We start from the raw sequence: 18,424 nt of genomic DNA on the forward strand, positions 1-18,424 counted from the left end.
GTGTAGAGATGGCCATACGCGAGGAAATGGTGGAGAATGGGCTCAAGTTCCTGCAGCACCCGAACGTTCAGGTGTGTCGTCTCCTCCTGTTGTGTCTTGCGCGTCGTTTGCATCTTTTCGCGCGATCTACCGCCTCGTATTCGTGTCAAAACCGCTGACCCTACGCCTTCCTTGTCTGCAGTCCACTCCGTTGTCCGAGCGCGTATCATTCCTGGAGGGCAAAGGCATGACCAAGGAGGAGATCCAAGAGTCTATCGAGCGCCACCAAAATGGCAGCGTGGCTACCTCTACTGCGACGGCAGCGCAACCAGTAATGCAGCAGCAGCAGCTGACGACTGCGGCACCGATGATGATGACTGCAGCTGCACCCATGCAGCAGATGATGCAGCATCGTGCTCGGTACCCAGCTTATATGCGTGTGCTGTGGACGGTGTCGTCTTTGGTGGGCGCTGCCTCCATCCTGACGTTCTTGTGGAACTATGCGGTGCAGTCCGGTTACATCCCGTGGCTGGTAAGTTGACTCCACATCGGGTTTTAGTATTGAGGAGGTACTGATTGTTGCTGCTGCGTGTGTGATGATATTGCAGCGTCCGATGCCACCTCTGCTTGAGGCAGCCAAAGTGCAGGAAGAGAAGGAGCTGGAGGCTAAGAAAGACGAGGCGCTACTGGCAGAACTAACGAGCGTGTCATCAGCTATTCAAAAGCAGACCGAAGAGTTGGCCAAGTTGAGCACGTCTTTGGACGAGAAGGAGCGTGCTTTGCAGAGCAAGACGCTGCTGACTGCTCAGATTTCGAGCTCCCTTGCTGAACAGGGCAATGCACAGTCGATTGCTGAGTTGAAGGCTGAAATCTCCACGCTAAAGGCGCTCTTGCTTTCGAAAAATACGCAAAACATTAGCGATCCTGATGCTGGCAAGACGCAGAGAGAGACCCACCGCGAGACGAAGAAGCAGAGCGGTTTGGCCTCGGAAAGCAAGACGGCTGTGACTTCATCTTCGGTCAACCCGCAGCAACCCCCTGCTGCTGTGCCAGAAGTGGTGTCCAAGGCTGAACGAATGGAAAAGGCGCTGAAGAAGCTCCGAACTGAGGTAAGCACTTGGCTAGTCTCGACATTGCGTGACATTGACTAAGTTGCGTTTGTACGTATAGAATTCGCTGGAACAACTGAAGCTGGCAGCGGGTATTCTCAGTATGTATGTCAAGAACCTTGTCGAGGTAAGATCAACTTCACTTTTCGTTGGGACGTTTCACGGTGAACATATTTTCTTATCGTGTCGGCACTTGCTGCGCATGTAGAACCCGGATGTGCCCCGCTACCGACGCATTGCGCCTGGCAACGCGAACTTCAAACAAAAGATTGAACCCCTCAAGGTGTTGTTTCTCGTTCTTGGGCTGCAAGTGAAAACACAAAATGTTTAATGCTAATCCGTGTTATTACCTGGTCATCTGCCGCACAGCACCACGAGGAGCTCCTCAAGTCGATCGGATTCGAGACAACGGGTCTCAACATGGAGTGGAAATGGCACTCGGCGAGCAGAACAACTGGTGCGTTTGACGAGAATATCGCCATTCTGCGTGCACTGCTGAAGGCACTGCAGTCTCTCACGAGCCCGAAGGCGTCGTCGAGTCTGTCACTCGAGGAGATTGCGCACGCTAGTCTGGAGGAGTATTCCGCTGCGAAGGGCAAGCAAAATCAGGAAGAGGCTTCAACCACGACCACCACGACTACTATTACTACTTCCAGCACCACCCTGGAGGAGAAGCGGCCGGCGATGCACAGCAACCAAAATTCGTTCCACAGCGTGTCCGCCGCTCCTGCTTCCACGAGTCTCGATGCGTTCATGGCCCGCCTAGAGCAGCAAACCAGCGTCAGCAATTTCGCCAACGGTGGTGACATCAGCGTGAAGAAAGCTCTTTCATCCTCCTCATCCTCCAACAACGTGGCCGCAGTAACAGCAGCAGCGGGCGACGAGGAGGAGAAGATGCCCGTGCCTGTGACCAGCTCGATCTCGCCGACAGTGACGGCGGGCGGGCCGTCGTACCCGGAGTCGTTCAAGGAGGTGATGGATCTCATTCAGAAGGGCGAGACGGTGCCGGGCATCCGCGACATCGAGAACAAGCTGTCTGTTGACTCGAGCGCGCTGCTGAGCCAGCAAATGAAGGCCGGTGAGGCGGCAGCGGCCAAGCCCTGGGAAAAGAACACTGCATAGTAGGCCAGAGCTGCAACGAGGATGTAAAGCGTTGATAAAGTGGAGCCATGTTCGTTGCAAAGCCAAAAGGCTGCATAGGAAGTGAGGAACCCTCAATGTGGGCATGTGTCTTGAAGTGATTACTACATGTAGTGCGTGATAGCCAAAAGCGAACGCCACGTTGGCGTTAGCGTCCCCTTCCGACGACGAATATCGCAGGCGGTGGTATATGAAACAGCCCTTCCAGCGAGGGTAAGCAGCGCTCTGCCGCCTGCTCCTCACAATCCGAGCCGCCGTCGCGCGGCTGAGCTCGCGGCACCTGCTTCAACTGGGTGAACCAGGTGGCGCGACAAGTAGCAAGCGACTGGAAATCAATCGCGGTCGTCAATGCGAGCCTGGAGTGAGTGCCATGGAGGGAGGATCGCCCGGAGCTCGACGCCACGACCTGGTCGAGCAGATCACCGCGCGCTGGCTAGACTCGATCGGATGCACCCCTCTCGGAAAGAGGCGCCCTTCTCCTCAAAATTATTCCGTTGTTGTTAGTTTCACGTCCTTACAGTATGCTGTTCATGATTGTGCCAACATTTATGCAGCAATGGCCAGCAAAGGAGGCCAGTTCCAGCTCGGGTTCTCTGCAAAACTGCGCGCTTGTCGCATGGCTTTGGACCACTTTCGTCCAATAGGAAAGTGATTTGGCCGCATTCTCACCAATCAGGGATCTGCAATGCCAGGCAAAGTCGATATCCCAGGGGTCGATATCGCGTTTACCGGGGGACCCGCCGGATAAACGCTTATCCGGCGCTGAGCGCACTTCGCTTCTTCGTCCTGGAGCGGCCAAAAATATGTGCAGCTACGGGCGCAGTTTCCAGTTTGCTTCGAGAGAGGCAAGTGAGTGTCTTGGGGTGTTGACCAGTAGGAAATCTCCGCCGCTTCATGGCGTCGATCGCGTAAGGTAAGCACTGCGTTGTCAACTCCGTTAACCTGTCGACTCGATTGGATCTCTCACCTGCCTCTTCGTGTCCTTGCGCCTGTTCGCATCCAGTTGCCGTCTTCGTCCAGGCGCTACGTGAAGCGGGAGCTTCTGTTGACGGCTTGGCCATGTCGTCACCTCTCCGCTGCTCTGGCTGGCGTCTTGCACCTTGATCTCGAGGTGCAGAGCCAGTTGGTCGGTGGATCGAGACTCCGACGGCGCAATGGACCTGGAAGGGCATTGAAGTGAGTGAAAGGCGCATTTACTCGGGCGACGGGAAGAGCTTGAGCCTCCCTCGTCTCGGTGTGCTGCTTGCTTCACCTCCTGAGGTTCATTCGCGTCCGTGCAGATCCAGCCAGCTGTCGGCTTGGCTGATGGTGCAGTCAGTTGTCACCTGATATCTGATGCTCGACTTCATGGCTGGTGACCGACATGGAGGACGTCGACGAGAAGCATGAAGGTTGGTTTGCGTGGGTGCTGGTATAAATATGTTTTTATTGTCGAGTTTTTAGCGCTTTTCTACTTTTTCTAAACTGATGGCGGCATCTCGAGCGTGGAGCTGCAAGGAGAGTTGAGTGCTGCGGGAGGCGACGAGGGCGCGCGCATTGCTGCAAGCCCATCATGTCGCCTGGTGTGTTTGCCGTGTCAGGCTCCTGGCTCGTTGGTGATCGGCTGCTGTGGGCGCGCCCGCCGAGGAAAGCGCTCTCGCTAGCTCACTCTCGCGTCGCAGCCCTTACAAGCAGTACTTCAACTTCTTTCCAGAACAAAACGTGTTTTCAGCGTCCTTACCGCGTTTGCGCGACAGTCGTCCGTTGCTCACCGCTCGCGTCGCTGCAGTGCTTCCCAACAACTTGTCAGCACTTGAACTATCGTTGGCAATAGGGAAACTGTCCAGCAGCGACGCGGGCGTGGCAGGAACCTGCGCTGTCTCGCGGGGGCTTTCCTCACTGTCCTTGACGTGCGACTTGACGTCGTGGTCAAAGTCGTGGTCGTACGGTGAGCGGCCTTGGCTGCTCCCGCACTCGGGGGACGTCACGCACGCAGCGGAGTCCATCGGTGATGAAACCATGGGCGACGCGTGCTCTTGTTCCACGACGTCCAGCTCTACAAACGATGCGGGGCTCTCGGCCGACTTGGGCGGGTGGAACATGTACACTAGCTTTGACAATCCCGCCGCGAGCACGTTCGTTTCGATGTACGGCGCCGTGTAAGCATGGAGCAAGAAGCGAGCCGCATCTAGACAAACGGGAGAACACAGCTTTCTTTAAACATTGCCAGACCCAAGAGAACAGAGTTCACAAGCATGGCAATACCTTGCAAGGTATGGAGAGGGGTCGTCAGCACACTCCACCACGGCAGACCGCTGGCTGTGCACAGGTTCTCTGGCACGTAGCTCTCATACAGTCCCGCCAGATACACGGCTCCAGCCGCCAAGTCCACCGATTCGAGACGCAAACACGCCACCGTGTACGCACTGTCGTTTAGGAATGACCATGCCACCTGCTTGATCTTGCTGCTCTGGAACTTAGTCTCTTGCTCGTTCAGATTTTGCAGGCGCACCACCTTATCCACCTTCTCATTGATGTACTTGTACGGATGCGACAGCGTCAGCTCGTACGCAATGTTGTGCAGTACTACGCCCTCCATCGAGATGATTTTGCCCGCGATGACTTGCGGGTCGTGCTTCTGAATAGCGAACACCTGTTCCTTTTCCACGACCTTGCGCACGGAAATGTACTCCTTGGCGACGTAGCCGATCTTCTTGGGGCTCTCTTCGGCCTTAGAGCCGAGCAGCACGCACGCAGCCGCGACGAGGAACTTGTCGTAGCGAACGATCGACTGTCGCATGTAGAAGCGGTGCAGGAAGTTGTCTGCGCTGATCTGCGCGAGCTTCGGAAGGTCCAGAGCTTTGGCCATTTTCTCAATGAAGTCGCACGCCTTGCGGCGGAGCAACAGCTCGTCCGAGAACTTCATGCCATCGCGCTGGGACGGAGTGGACCGCAGCTCCTTTTCCGAGAACATCCAGTCGCTTGACATGGTTGTGTGTGGGGTGAATATGAAGGGGGTTCGTGGAATATGCAGCTTTTGTGTGTGGGTTTCAGGCAGTGAGACTGTGGGGCAGGAAGCACAACATCAGCGTCCACTTCCCCTTTGAGTTGCACGCAGCATGAGGCTTACCTGCAGGAATTGATCTCCACCGACGATAAAGAAAAAGACGGAAAACGAGCCGTAAATTGGCCGAATGCGCTCGTCCGGTGGCGACGAGAGCGCTGCGAGTGGGTCCGAATGCTCTGACCTGTACTGTCCTGCCTCCTGTGTCGCTGCGGGTGCTGCTGCTGCTGTTAGCGAGGCTGCGGGTCCCTCAAGTCGCTGTCCTGCTTGGTCGACGTGCGCTCTTCTCCGGGCGCGCGATTCTTGAGTTCTCCCCCTCTCCTTCCACGCGCCTTTTCTTCGCGTCTGATCGGAAAGAATTGCAAAAGAATTGCAAATGAATTGCAGAACGAGTGGCCAGAGCGCCTTCTCAGCTCTCTGACTTGATTTTTGTATGCGACGAGGGAAACGGCTCTCGGGACGGAGGTCGCGCCGCCCTGCGATGTGCCACGAAGTCTCTTTCTTTACAAATGCCCAGATTCACCCGCCCTCATGGCAGAGAACGTTCTAGATTTCCGTGCGCAGGAAACGCACGCCAGGCAATTTTCTGGCTCCCGACGTGCAATTCAGATGCAATTCAACCGGCATCAATTCAACTGCTTCAGTGAAAGTGCTAATGTAAGCTTACTACGGCACGCACCTCGCGCGAGACTAGAAATGCTGCGGGTCAATACTGTAGCGCTTCTTCAGGTCCCATTACACATATTAATACTGTGTATAGATATCGGTACGTAAACGCGCTCTATCTCATGGCAGCTCTTCGTTGCTCTCTCGCTGGACCTCTTCATGCGTTATCCGCGAGGTGGGGCGTGTGTTGCCATTCTCAATGCAGCAGTTCGCTGCTTTTGCGAGGGATCTATTCAAACCTAACGCGTTTGCATGTACGCTGGTCCGCCCTCTTTGAGGACACCGATACATGGTCGCTCCAGCAATTCGCTCTAGCAAACGTAACTGCAGGATCGTTGTGGTGGTGCATGTTACTAAAAGCTCCCAGCCTTCGCCCAAGGCTGAATCGTGGTGCTGGTCCTCAATTCATCGCGCAATTCAACTCGTTGTGCTTAGGGTTCAGCGGATATAGAGCCCACAAGAATATTCTGGGCACACTGGCGTCGTCACGTCGCGAAGGTTGCGCGAAGGTACCCAACAACTTCAACGTTGGATCCAAACGGCTTTTCGAGACAACCAACGGACTACACCTTTAACACCACACCTACAAGCGACGGAGTGAGGGCGGCGCCAACAGCGGCATCCGCAGCGGTCTGCAGCTGGAGCTGCGAGGGCTGCGTCAAGCGCCGCAGCAGGTAGTGTTGCAGCAGCTGGTTGCGCACCAGTGCGTTGCCCGTTCCGATCATCCTGCAGAGTATCCGCACAAGCAATCGGTCATTTTTCAAATAAAGCAGCACCAAATCTAGAGCACGTACGGTTGTACGGGTAGTAGCGGCTGCAGCTCCGTGGGGATCATGGCGAAGAGATTTTCCACAAGGCCGCGAGACAGTGCGGCGCTGATGTCGCCCATACCCCAATTGTTCATGCGCAGGTTCAGGATGCTGCCCGTAGCGTTGGGGTCCGCACGTTCGCCGTTGAGCGTCGGCACGAAGGTGAGTTCGGTGTCCTGGCACTGGAATCCCAACGAAATCAGCCGCGCGTAGACCTCAGCTTCGCGCTGCGCCGCCTGCTCTTCGTCGCCGTCGTTGAAGGCTGGAGTGACCCCCATTTCCATGCCCCATTGCTGCCACTGGCGCACCAGCCACGCGAACGTGTTTCCACTGCAAATGCAACGTCCGTCGGTTAGTCAATCATCGGCCAAGTATGGTAGCGAGAAAGCGAAGCCTAAACGCAACGAACCCGGAGAGCGACGCTGCCACGCCCAGGAAGCGGTCTTCAAACAGGAACGGTCGCACTTCAAAGCTTGAATTTTCCTGGGTATCAGCCGAGCCAGAACTGGGCTCAGAAGACAACTTCGCTACATCTCCACCCGTCAGCACCATGGCCATTTGCGCCGACGTGCCGATGTTCACCACTGCGGTCACACCATAGAGATACCACACAGTCAGTCACTGTAGGCTTAACTCAATACTAATCGCAAAGGCGACATACGTGTTAGATTGGCGCCGCTGCCAGGGTCCGACTGGCGTTGCGCCAATGCAGCCAGCACGGAACATGGGTGGTCTCCCATAGGCACGAACACGGGCTTGTTAAGAGGCAAGCCAAAGCCTGAGTGTCCAGTCGAACTGTGGCCGATGCAAGTGCCTGGCTTCTTCACTGCGGGCAGCATCGAGGACGGAATCCGCAGCGCTCGTAACACTCTGGAGTCCCAATTGTGTGTCTGAAGATTAAAACCGCCCCAGCTGTGGGCGTCCGTAGTGTCCATGAAAGTCTCGCTAGGAAGCGTGTGGCCGCACAATATAAAAGCCACGAAGTCGTGAATCGTTCCGCAGGCATCCATGCCCACCAGTGTGCGTGGGGAGTTTTCTAACGTGTGCGCAAAGGAGGCTAATCCATAGCCAGCAGCAATGCGGCTGGGGGGAGGGGCATTAGCTGTTGCATTGGTGCGGGCGATTTTTTTCCGACAGTCGTCCAGGAACGAAGGCGTGCAGCGTTGGTCCTGCCACGTGATAAGCTCGCTCCACATAGGCTCATAGGTGTCGTCATCTTCCTGCTCCCAGTTCCCGCCTGTTGCCAGCAAGCGTTCCGCCGCATCATGTACAGCGCGACTGCACCACCACACGATCCCATGCATTTGGCCACAAATGCCCACCGACGTGACTCGCCTCCGTGCCGCCTCAGGCAACAAAGTCACTGCTCGCTGCACTGCCAGCAGGACTTGGTCCACATTCTGCACGCCAACTGTATTCTCCACAGCATCTTCACCAGGTCTCGTGGGCACAATGACGTCGTTTAGAGATACATTAGCCACCGCAACGGTCTCACCTCCATCAGCTTTCACCACGACACACTTGACAGCTGTAGTGCCAATATCCAGCCCAAACAGCAACGGACTGTCATCTTGAGCCTCGACCACGTACGTGGGCTGCGGCTCAGACGTCTCAGCCAGTGCAGGCTGTGCCACCGGCTCATTAGACGACATCTTTGCATGCACCACAGGTGGACTGGAACTTGCTGCGCCCGTACTTGAGTTTGTCGTAGCCGTAGCAGCCCTCGTAGCACCACTGGCGGACTGTGTAAAGCCATGTCGCTCCGCGAACCTCTGGCACAGCCTCGCGAGTGCAGCTTGTCCGCTCTCGGCGCTCTTCTTGTCTACCATATAGGATTGCAGCCATTGGCTGTGGCTCTGTCGAATGTACTCGATCATGTGCGAGGACGTCAGCTCTCGTCCTTCACGTTGCCCCTCCTCCAAAAAATCTGACATCTCCCGTCCGAACGGAAGGATCTCGCGCCGCCCCGAGCGCCCAATGGACGTGCGCGAGTCAGGGCCCTCAAAGCTGTTGATCTTCTCGGCGTCGTCCAGCCAGTGGCGCAGCGTGCGGCGCGGCACGCCCTCCATCCTACAGACCTCGCGCACGCCCGCGACCTGCGCCAACGCGATAAGCTCGCGCTTCTTGCGCACCGAGTAGTTGGCGCGCTGATGGATGCGGCGTCCAACCGAGTCTTCGGACGCGGCTGTTGCTTCTCCTGAGGACGTAATCCGGATCGCGTTTGCACCAGCAGACAGGCCGGCACTTCCGCTTGCTCGTACACTTGCGCTCGGCAGCGGAGAAGGAGGAATGACCGCGCTAGCCGCCGCCGCAGGTGTCGCCTCCATGCTCCCTTCAAGCGGGAGCAGTGATGATGGGAAAGTACCGAGCTACAACGGGGCCGTCTCATTGGTGGAAATAGAGTTAGTGTGCTGGTGTGGGGCACATTAAGCTAGGATTGCTCTTATAATTGAGGTGGTGCTCTTACAATAGAGGGCTGTCAAATAGAGCACTATGGCGTCGCGACGGAGCTTCCCGGCGGCGTTCAAGCTGTCGGTGGTGCGCGAGCTCACGGAGGGTGCGTCCCCGCCGTCAGTGCGGTCTCTGGCGCAGCACCATGGTGTGACGCCGTCCATGGTGCGCAAGTGGCTGAGCAGCAAGACGGAACTGGAGGCAGCGGTGGCGCTGGACGCCAGCGGCTCCGGCCGGCAGCGCAAACTCGGCAGCGGACGCCGCCCCAACGTAGCCATCGACGCGGCACTACTACAGTGGGTTTACAGCCGACGAGAGGGCGGCAAAGGCATCACGGACCGAGAGATGCAGGAGCAGGCCAAGCTCATCGCCGAGGAGCAGGGCGTGCGCGACTTCCACGCGTCCAATGGCTACATCTACGGCTTCAAGAGCAGGAACAAGCTGTCGGCGGCGGCGAGCAGTGCCGGCGGCAAGAAAAGGCAGAAAGGGGGCGTCACGCTGCAAGTGAGTCAGGAGGGGATGGCCACTGGCGAGAGGGACTGCATGTTTGGTATCGACATCGGCCTCAAGAACGTCAAGTGCGCTCTCGTGTGTGCGGCCAGCGGCAATATTTTGGCCACGACCAGCGCGCCCATCCAACACGACGCCAACTTGCTGGAGAGCGAGCAGAGTGTGGCCAACGTGTTGCTGGCCGTGCTCAGCGCAGTGCAAGCGCTGCCGACGCCTTTGCGCCAGAGTATTCGCTCGATTGGCATTTGTGGAGTGGTGAGACGGGAGTAGTTTGTGTTTTACTGAAGATTTTGTTACTGACATGACGTCATGTGCTAGATGCATGGGATCGTGTGGTGGCACTGCAACGGGGTGCGGCGAGCGATGTGTGATCTGTTGTCGGTGAAAGGGGGGACCACCACAGCGTCAGCCAGAAGCTGGCCGTGGAGTACGTACATCACATTTCTGGATCAGCGGTGTAATCCAGCTCTGTTGACTGAGTGGCGAGCCAAGATTCAACTTGCCAACACGGCAACCTCCACGGCCCCGTTTGGGTTGGAGGCCGTTGATGTCTGTTCATCGTCGTCGCCTATCGCATCCGGCTACGGACTTGCCACCTTTGCGTATATGTTAGAGAGGCAACCGCGGGATATTGTGGGGTTCGATGCGTGCGGGACGATTCAAGATTTCATTGCGTTCGCACTATGCGGACACTCCACGCCAGCCCAAAACTGCATGGACGTCACGGACGCCTTCAGCTGGGGTGGATTCGACATCAACACGAAGACGTGGAACCCGCGCACGTACGCAACTGGGTGTTTCGCTTGTGTTTTACTACAGTACTTAACCCGTGGATTTTGAGCGTCGCAGTGTGCAGGCTCTGAGTCTTCCAGCCCACATGCTACCAACAGTGAAGTCTCCAGGCGCTGTCATCGGCCAGAGTTCTGACATCGCAGCAGTTATAGGTTTACCAAATGGGAAACCAGTGTACCTTGCGATGGGCGACCACCCGTGCGCAGTCATGACCACCATGGCGCAAACGCAAAGTCCTGCAGATCTCAACCTCTCGCGAACATCTGGTACATTCAGGCCTGAAGGCTGAGAAAATACTGCGGGGCCCTCTAACAATGTGTGTCTGTGCAATTGAATAGTATTGAGCATTGGCTCTGCATCGCAACTGGCCATGGTGCTGACGGAAGAGGATGCAGCACAGTTGAAGCAATCTCGTGGAAGCTGCTCTCTAAGCTTTGAAGTAAGACCTTTTCTATCCGAGAATTGGTTTTTGGGCGTCGCAGGGTCATTGTCCGGGTGCGTGCTGTAGAACTTGTTTTCTTTTGTGGCAACTAATGGCATTGTTTCCGTGGACATTAGCGGCAATATATTTGCCTGGTTTATCAAGCAGTGTCAAGCGTGGAGTCGGCAATTGGCAGTGGGCCCTACAACTGAACATCTAGCAGATGATCCGATGTACGCGCGGCTAATTTCTCTCGGTGGCACCAAGCTTGATACCGATCTCAAGTTTTCGCCCACTCTGTACGGGGAATGGGCGTCGCCAGAGGTGAGAGGTAGCATTGAGCAACTACGCATCAGCAACTGGTCGTTGGGTGACATCAGCGCCGCTATTTGCCGCGGACTAGTTGACAACATTTTTTCGATGGTGCCGGAGGACCTGCGTGCAGATCTCCTTCAACAACCGTACGTTTTAAGACGCTATCCTACTGTGCGTGATGTCTGCTAAACTTGCCTGGTTACTGTGCTGTGGATGCCTAGAATGATCGGAACGGGACAAGCATTGGTGCGTAATAGTCTTCTTCAACATTTCCTCAGGCGCAAACTGGCGCACCCTTCTCAGCTATCAATTCAGAGCACAGCCGATGCAGCTGTGGGCGTCGCCTTCATCCCCTCACTACTCCAAAAATGAACGATGTGCCATTAAGAAGTTTTCATTAAAAGGCTTCGAGCTAGCTTCGTTTGGTTTGCTGCCATGGTTATCGACGAATCCCTCACAATTCACGATTCGAGCGCACTTCTGGGCAGCACGTGGCGTCGCTGGAGATCGCGTGCAATCAAGTCGATACGCACCCCCATATTGAAAAGCTCGGTGGACGCTGACTGAGCGATCTCAGAGCTGCCAGCGCGATGCAGTGCCACGACAGTGTTGTCTTTGCGACTCAGTACGGGCGACCCGGATGAACCAGGCTTTGTGTCGGCATTGTACAATACCGTTGGCTGAATTTCGCTTGTTTCGCTATGGCGCCCAACAAACCCGGAGCTTGCTGTCAACACGTCAATTACAGCGGGTTTCCCGTCTTTCGTCGCAGCTATCTCCTTGGGTTCACCACGCGGGTGTTGTGGGATATAGACGGCTTCCCCATCTACAGGCCCGCCAGCGCGGAGTCGCAGGAATCCGTAACGTCGCGCCAGATCCACCTCCGAGTCGTTCGTGAGGACACGCAGCAGTGCGTAGTCCAACTCCGGGTTCTCCGTTACCAAAATGACTCGCGTGGCCTCCACGACGCCTACTCTTTCTCCCATGAACCCTGTCTCCCGGCACGACTTGGTCTCCGCCATGAAGCCGACAACAGCTTTCACGATACGACCAGTCTTGTGTGTTGGAAACAATCGGAAGCGACTGAAAGTGTTAGACAAGAACCCGGGGCTACTTTTCTCCCTGTTCGTCCACGACTGAGAAGATTGCTCAGCTGTGGCCGCATCCTTCATGCAGTGGTGATTGGTGAGCAAGTGGTTGCCACGTCCGATTAGCCAGCCCGTACAGAACGTCCAACTGGTTACCTGCTCGGAATCTTGAACGGTTCGTCCTTTGGGAGTCTGCTCCTCGGTTTGGATCATCAACCGTGCCACGGTTCGGGCCTTCGCGTACATTTTGGGCTGGGTTTTGCGGTAGCAGACGGCTTCTTTTGCTTCGTCAGTGGCTCCAACCGTGCTCTCAGTATCAACTCCGGAACGGGATACCCCAGATCCGCTATTGTCAACAACGTACGCGTACGAGTCCATCACTACTACAGCTTTCTGGCGCTGACTCGGAGCCATTGGGAGCATCAGTGTCATGATACTTGGGATATGCTCGACCACCACGGTGTCACCTTTGACCAAGAATGGGTGAGTCCGTAGCAGTAGTGAATGCGGCGACTTATTGCTGTCCACGATGAGGGAACTGGCATTCCCTGGGACTACAGTGATGGGCCTCGAACCGTTGGGATCACGCACCACGAGCTTGTCACCCGTCAGCAAATCGAGTCGCTCAAAGTTCACAGCAATGCAATTTGCACCAGGTTGGGCGATCTGAAGCGCTTGTGGGAACCGATTGTTGCTCGGGAGGATACTCCATTGATCACCAGCGAGGGGACGCAGCACAACGACCGCATCGGCAGCCTGCAAGGACTGGGGTGGCCCGGCCTCTTGGCGTCTGCACCAACTCACGTTCACGTACACTCTCGCGGGCAATGAGAGCAGCGACAGAAGCAGCAATGTACAGATTGTTGCCATCGCGTAGCCTCTCATCCTGGCAAGGGGCCTGGACTTGAGTGGGTTGCTTCTGCCTGGGACAGGTACATCTGTGGAGTTGAAGTAGCTTAACTGTCAGTGGTTCTTCACGGCCTCACCACGACTTTGCTCGGGGTAAATAACATTTGTCGTACCCCAAGTCTTGATTTGTACCAAGTGTGGTAGCAAAGCTGGCAAAGCACCCTTTGCAACATCACCACTCCTGTCCAAAAAGCTGCTCTAACCACCTTCCGATGAATGCAGTCAAGACGATAGTCAACGCTCGACGTGTTTCAGAATCAGCCGTCATCTCGGAAACGGAGAAGTAGTGGTCAGATAGTTTGTAATTTGTTCGAGTACTGGACTCCGACTATCAGGAGTCCGAGTGAAGTGCAACATGTTACCGCGTACAGGCTGAGTTGTTGTTGCGATCCCCCCTTGGACGTACTAGTTACCACTGCATTTGCTTTCGACACAGCGGTAGTTAGCACCGCCATGACCCAGTAAGAAATCCCCGTAGTCTCAACGCTTGAGGCTGCGCAATCAGATTCCGGTGGATATCCGTGAAGGGAAACTAGACAGGAATAAGCTACTGGACTTGCATTGTCTTTCATCGCAGCCAATATTCACCGCTCCACAGAGCGTCTGGCAAACAGGTTCCCCACAATAGTTCATCGTGGACGAACAGTTATACGTATTGTGCATAATTGTACCAAACACAAATCCAAGTGAAGTTGTGACCATCAATGCGGACAGAACCCCGATGAACCGCATCCAACGCGCGCGTGAGATGGTCCTTCCAGTGCGGCCGTCGAGAAACCCCATGAGATCTCTCATTTTGCAAAGATAGTCGATAAACCCCATAGGCGATCCGTCTTCCTTGACAAACGATGCGAACAGCGCCATATAGAGGCACTTCGTGACTGGAGACATCTTTTGCTTCACACTTTCCTTAGCAGACGACGCCCGTGAGTTCCTACACGAAGCTATGAGAGTTACAACACTTGCAAGCGTTAACGCGCTCCCCAGGTACACAGCACACAGAATTACATAGTCCTCACTGCTCATTTCAGGACCACGTGCTGTGTCTTTTGGATTAACTATGTGTGGTGAGCACGTGAATGGAATGGTACACGATACTTCGTCAATTTTGCCGTTTCCGTGCACGCGAAGCAGGAGCATCCGACGTTTATAAACTGGTCTTCGGCGTCACTACACGAGCTGACAGACATTGCGTTGCAGGCTTCCAAATTTTCTGGGCTTTGTACCACCGTAAATGGCTTGTACAAGCCTGAACACCAGTACGGCGAGGAGCATTCAAAGGTGACTGCTCCATTATCCGAGATGCAGTTCGCGCTGGTGCAAGCTGCGTTCACTTCATCACATGCCGTAGCAAAGAAGTCGTATGTACTGTAGCAAGTTCCCCAAAACATTGCCGTGGCAAGCGAAATACTAGAGGCCCATAGTAGCAGGGCCGAGGGGCAGCGGAGGGTTTGTTGACCCCCCATATGGAAGACGAAGCAGGATCAGGAGTTGCTTTGAGAATTGAGGCTTCGTCCTCTCTGGGAGTTGTCTTCTTGCGCCAATCGACATGACCGAACAGTTCGTTTATATCGCAAAGGTAGTCAATGAACCCCACAGGAGCTCCATTGTCTTGCACAAATGATCCAAACGACACCACACCATAAAGACACCACGCAAGGGTAGTCATCCTCTTCATGACGATTTCCTTGATCGACCGCTCCTTGATGTTTTCAGGAAAACAATAGTATGCGACAGCAATAGCAGAGCCCGCGATAATGGTCGCAGTCGCAACGAATACAGCACACACGATACCATAGTCTTCGTCACCCATTTGGGGCGTGTCTGTTGTTTCTCCCAGCGGACTAGATATTTGAGGCCGACACTCGAATGGAGAAGTGCACGATGCCTCAATATCGCCGTTTGTTTCGATGCATGAATAGCAAGTACATCCGACACTGTTGAATTTACTTTCTACTTCATCGCACGAGCTGAGGGACAACGAGTCGCAAGCATCCACGCCGCCTGAACTTGTGGTTGAGGTTGAAGTCGAGCTCGCAGTCGCTACCGTAGGTGAAGGCAAAGTGTACGAGCTCGAGCACACGTGTGGTGCTTGGCAGGTGTAGTTAATATCACCGTTAGCCGAGTTGCAGTTGGTATTCGTACAATATCCCATCACTTCAGCACAGGTCGTTGCAGTCATTGTAGCAGTCCCCTCCGAAATCCCCCTGAGCAATCTCCCCGCTACCGATTAGCACAAGGAAAATGAGTTGGCAGCACCCCAGCAGTCGACGGATTGGCATCGGAATGGAGAAAACAATTGCCTGGGGAGCTGTAAGGCGCGGGCTGTATCCTCGCTGCGCTTTCGTGGCCAGGATTCAAAAGGTCCTCTGGTAGTCGAAGTGGAAACGGACAGGTTTTGGTTTTGCGCCATTTTTTCTTTATCGACGACTCTGCATTTGCTGGCGTACACCCAATTGCCAAAGACCAGCTGTGTGGCGTCTCACGTCCGGCGCTGCATGAAAGCTCGCACTGCGGCGCAGCGTTAGCTCTCTGTGCAACCGAAAACAGCGCTGAGAATTGGGGCCAACGTCTGTGGGCGGCAAGAACAGAGCTGTCCACGCGGCAGGGTCGATCCGTTATCGATGCTCGTGTACTGGTCTCACCAGGTGGATGCAGCATTGCGAGATGGTCATCGCCAAAAGCGGACACAGTGATCGATCGTCCAGCAGCTTCAACTAAAAACCGCGCAATACCGCATCGAAACCGGTCGGAATCAGGCAGAGAGGCCAAAGATCCGGCGAGAAAAAAGAAATCCTAGGCGGTCGCTTCGAGTGGATCCAGGACGCACAAGCGGAAACGACGCGTGAGACTCAGGACGATTGAACGCCAATAAGAGAGTGCCGCCTGTGGGACCATGGGCTGCTGCTTGTCGAGAGAGGACGACCGCTTCGACAACACCGAGGCGCTACTGCCCAAGGGAAAGAACGGCACCCACAAACGAGTGTGCGTTGTACGATGCAGTTGCCTTAGTCTTATGTGTTGCTAACTGACTGCGTGCAGAGAGAAGTCAGTGGAGGTGGATCTAGCCAAGAAAGATGGCGCCAACGGCAGCTACAAGTCGCCGTCGGCCGTCGTCGCAGCGGGAGATGTCTCCAAGGTGCCGGCCAAGCCGCAGCCACCCAAGAAGAAGCCTGTGGAGGACGTCGACCTGCTGGGACTGAACGAGAAGCCGCCGACGTCGATGGACGCACCGGTCGCCAAGGCTCCGACGCCGCCCAAACCGGCACCACCGCCAACAGCAGAAGCCCCAGTCGTCAAGGCTCCGACGCCGCCCAAACCGGCACTACCGCCAACAGCAGAAGCTCCAGTCGTCAAGGCTCGTACACCGCCCAAACCGGCACCACCGCCAGCAGCAGAAATTCCAGTCGTGAAGCCCGATTCACCGCCTAAACCGACAGAAACGTCGCCTCCGAAGCCGGCGAAAACGTCACCACCAAAGCCAGCACAGCCGGAGGAGACGAAGGAGTCCCCCAAGACGTCGCCCAAGAAACCGTCGGAGGCAGAAGATGACAATGTGATGGCATCAGCGTTCACTTCCGTATCAGTCAAGGCAGAAGACGTCGACAATGACAATGACGATGACGACGATAATGACGATGATAACGACAACGACGGGGACGATAATGACAATGGAGACAACGAAGGCGACAACGGCGACAACGGCGATGGCAACAAGCCCAAGGAGCCCAAACCTGCCAAGAAAATCACCCCCACGAAGAAGTCGAAGAAGAAACGAAAGGTGCGTTGTTACTGCTAATTATCGCTGAAGTCTGGGCTTCAACTCACGTCACTGGTTGTGCTTTTGATCTTGTAGAAAGGAAGAAAGTAGAGACCATCGCTACTTCACTTATCAGCCAGTCAGCGTTGCGGCGCTCGGTGGTGGCGACGCAAATGCTTCGAGGCAGTAGTTTGGTTGTCCACAGCTTGGGAGTCGAGAAATACGGAAGCGGAGGGTCTCACTCCTCTGCCTAGCTGCTCTTGCTAATGAAACAAAGAGCGCATTTAGCCGAGAGACAAGCGTGGGCGCTTCTTGTCAGCCATCTGCACGAGATCGCTCGCAATATCACCCAGGTTTTTGTTGTCTCGCTGCAGCGTTTCCTTTTCCTGACGTAGCGCCACAATCTCCTCACTCTGCGCGTGAACCTGGCTGCGAAGCTGAGAGTCAGCCTTCTGCACCTGCTCAGCCTTGCTCTGGAGCATGGCCTTCTCGGCCTCTAGCTGAGAAATCTTGGCCTGAAGCTCATGCTCACGTGTCACCACGCTTTCTTGAGACGCCAACGCTTGCTGCGCGCTGTCTCGCAGCGTCTGGAGTTCCTTCTGAAGCTCCTGCAGTTGCCCCTGTGCCATCTGCTCTGTACTCCGAGCGATGGCGAGCTCCTCGCGTAAAGCCTTCACTTCCAGTTCATGCTGCTCCATCAACTCACGCTGGATTTGCTTCACCGAGGCCGCACGTTGCTGATCCTTACTGGTAAAGCGATGCTGCAAGTGGGAGACGGATTGAGCCATTACCGTCTCAGTCTTCTGGTAGTTAGCGACTTGCACGTCCAGCTCCTCCACTCGTTCCTGGGCCAACGTGAGCGTCTGCTGCTGCTTCTCAAAGGCTTCCTGTAGCTTCTTGAGCGTCGCTTTTTCCACGTCCAGCGAGACCAGCAGCTTCTCCAGCTGCAGGTCCTCGCGCATGCCGCACAGCGTCTGCTTGTGCTCCTGCAGCACCGCATCCAGACGCGTCTGCAGCGCTTTACACTGCGCCGACGCTCTGTCCCGCTCGCGCTCGCGGTCCACCACCTCGTAGCGCCGCTCCACCAGCTGCTTCTTGGCCTCTAGCAGCTCCACATCAGCCGCCAGTTTGGCCTCGTACTTGGCCTGCGCAATCTTCGCCTTCAACTGCGCCGCCGAAAAGCGCACAGCGAACTCGTCGTCATCTGAAGCGTCTTCCTCGTCGTTTAAAGTGTTAATAGAGGGCTCTATCCGCGCGTTGGCGTCGGAATACGCAGGCGTAATGTCTTCCGTGCCGCCTTTCCGCTGGTTTTCAGCGGATTGCGCCGCTTCCACTTCGTTCCCAGCATCCATCGACACGTCAGCATAAATATGGTGGTCTTCTTCTTCTCCCTGTGCAACTTGCTTCTCCATCGTTTCTCTGTCGTCCGCGC

General features: G+C 55.5%; 7 protein-coding genes across 7 annotated transcripts; 3 read left to right on the forward strand and 4 right to left on the reverse strand.

Moving 5' to 3' along the window:
* Nucleotides 1-8: 8 nt before the first annotated feature.
* Nucleotides 9-2,210, forward strand: KRP23_808 (Peroxisomal membrane protein PEX14; the record flags this gene model as incomplete). The annotated part of the gene is made up of 6 exons (XM_067893243.1): nt 9-71; nt 182-511; nt 588-1,088; nt 1,150-1,215; nt 1,297-1,371; nt 1,458-2,210. The coding sequence occupies 6 exons, from the start codon at nt 9-11 to the stop codon at nt 2,208-2,210; spliced, it is 1,788 nt and encodes a 595-aa protein (XP_067751372.1).
* A 1,682-nt stretch (nt 2,211-3,892) lies between these two features.
* KRP23_809 (Cyclin-T1-4) lies at nt 3,893-5,196 on the reverse strand (the record flags this gene model as incomplete). The annotated part of the gene is made up of 2 exons (XM_067893254.1): nt 3,893-4,395; nt 4,473-5,196. 2 exons carry the CDS (start codon nt 5,194-5,196, stop codon nt 3,893-3,895), a joined length of 1,227 nt encoding a protein of 408 aa, XP_067751373.1.
* Nucleotides 5,197-5,257: 61 nt separating this feature from the next.
* Nucleotides 5,258-9,073, reverse strand: KRP23_810 (Sedoheptulokinase; the record flags this gene model as incomplete). The annotated part of the gene is made up of 6 exons (XM_067893265.1): nt 5,258-5,270; nt 5,338-5,498; nt 6,507-6,663; nt 6,732-7,076; nt 7,156-7,330; nt 7,408-9,073. The coding sequence occupies 6 exons, from the start codon at nt 9,071-9,073 to the stop codon at nt 5,258-5,260; spliced, it is 2,517 nt and encodes an 838-aa protein (XP_067751374.1).
* Nucleotides 9,074-9,239: 166 nt separating this feature from the next.
* On the forward strand, nt 9,240-11,607 carry KRP23_811 (Sedoheptulokinase; the record flags this gene model as incomplete). The annotated part of the gene is made up of 6 exons (XM_067893276.1): nt 9,240-9,962; nt 10,026-10,489; nt 10,557-10,765; nt 10,838-10,994; nt 11,058-11,381; nt 11,457-11,607. The coding sequence occupies 6 exons, from the start codon at nt 9,240-9,242 to the stop codon at nt 11,605-11,607; spliced, it is 2,028 nt and encodes a 675-aa protein (XP_067751375.1).
* Nucleotides 11,608-11,696: 89 nt separating this feature from the next.
* KRP23_812 (Secreted RxLR effector protein 73) lies at nt 11,697-13,208 on the reverse strand (the record flags this gene model as incomplete). Its single annotated transcript, XM_067893288.1, has 1 exon — nt 11,697-13,208. One exon carries the CDS (start codon nt 13,206-13,208, stop codon nt 11,697-11,699), a length of 1,512 nt encoding a protein of 503 aa, XP_067751376.1.
* A 2,920-nt stretch (nt 13,209-16,128) lies between these two features.
* On the forward strand, nt 16,129-17,103 carry KRP23_813 (uncharacterized protein; the record flags this gene model as incomplete). Its single annotated transcript, XM_067893299.1, has 4 exons — nt 16,129-16,217; nt 16,275-16,476; nt 16,534-17,013; nt 17,089-17,103. The coding sequence occupies 4 exons, from the start codon at nt 16,129-16,131 to the stop codon at nt 17,101-17,103; spliced, it is 786 nt and encodes a 261-aa protein (XP_067751377.1).
* A 173-nt stretch (nt 17,104-17,276) lies between these two features.
* KRP23_814 (Laminin subunit beta-2) lies at nt 17,277-18,404 on the reverse strand (the record flags this gene model as incomplete). Its single annotated transcript, XM_067893310.1, has 1 exon — nt 17,277-18,404. The coding sequence occupies one exon, from the start codon at nt 18,402-18,404 to the stop codon at nt 17,277-17,279; it is 1,128 nt and encodes a 375-aa protein (XP_067751378.1).
* Between the last annotated feature and the right edge of the window lie 20 nt (nt 18,405-18,424).

This window comes from Phytophthora ramorum (genome assembly GCF_020800215.1).
Source record: "Phytophthora ramorum isolate Pr-102 chromosome Unknown Phyram_PR-102_s0001, whole genome shotgun sequence".
Lineage (NCBI taxonomy): Eukaryota > Oomycota > Peronosporomycetes > Peronosporales > Peronosporaceae > Phytophthora > Phytophthora ramorum.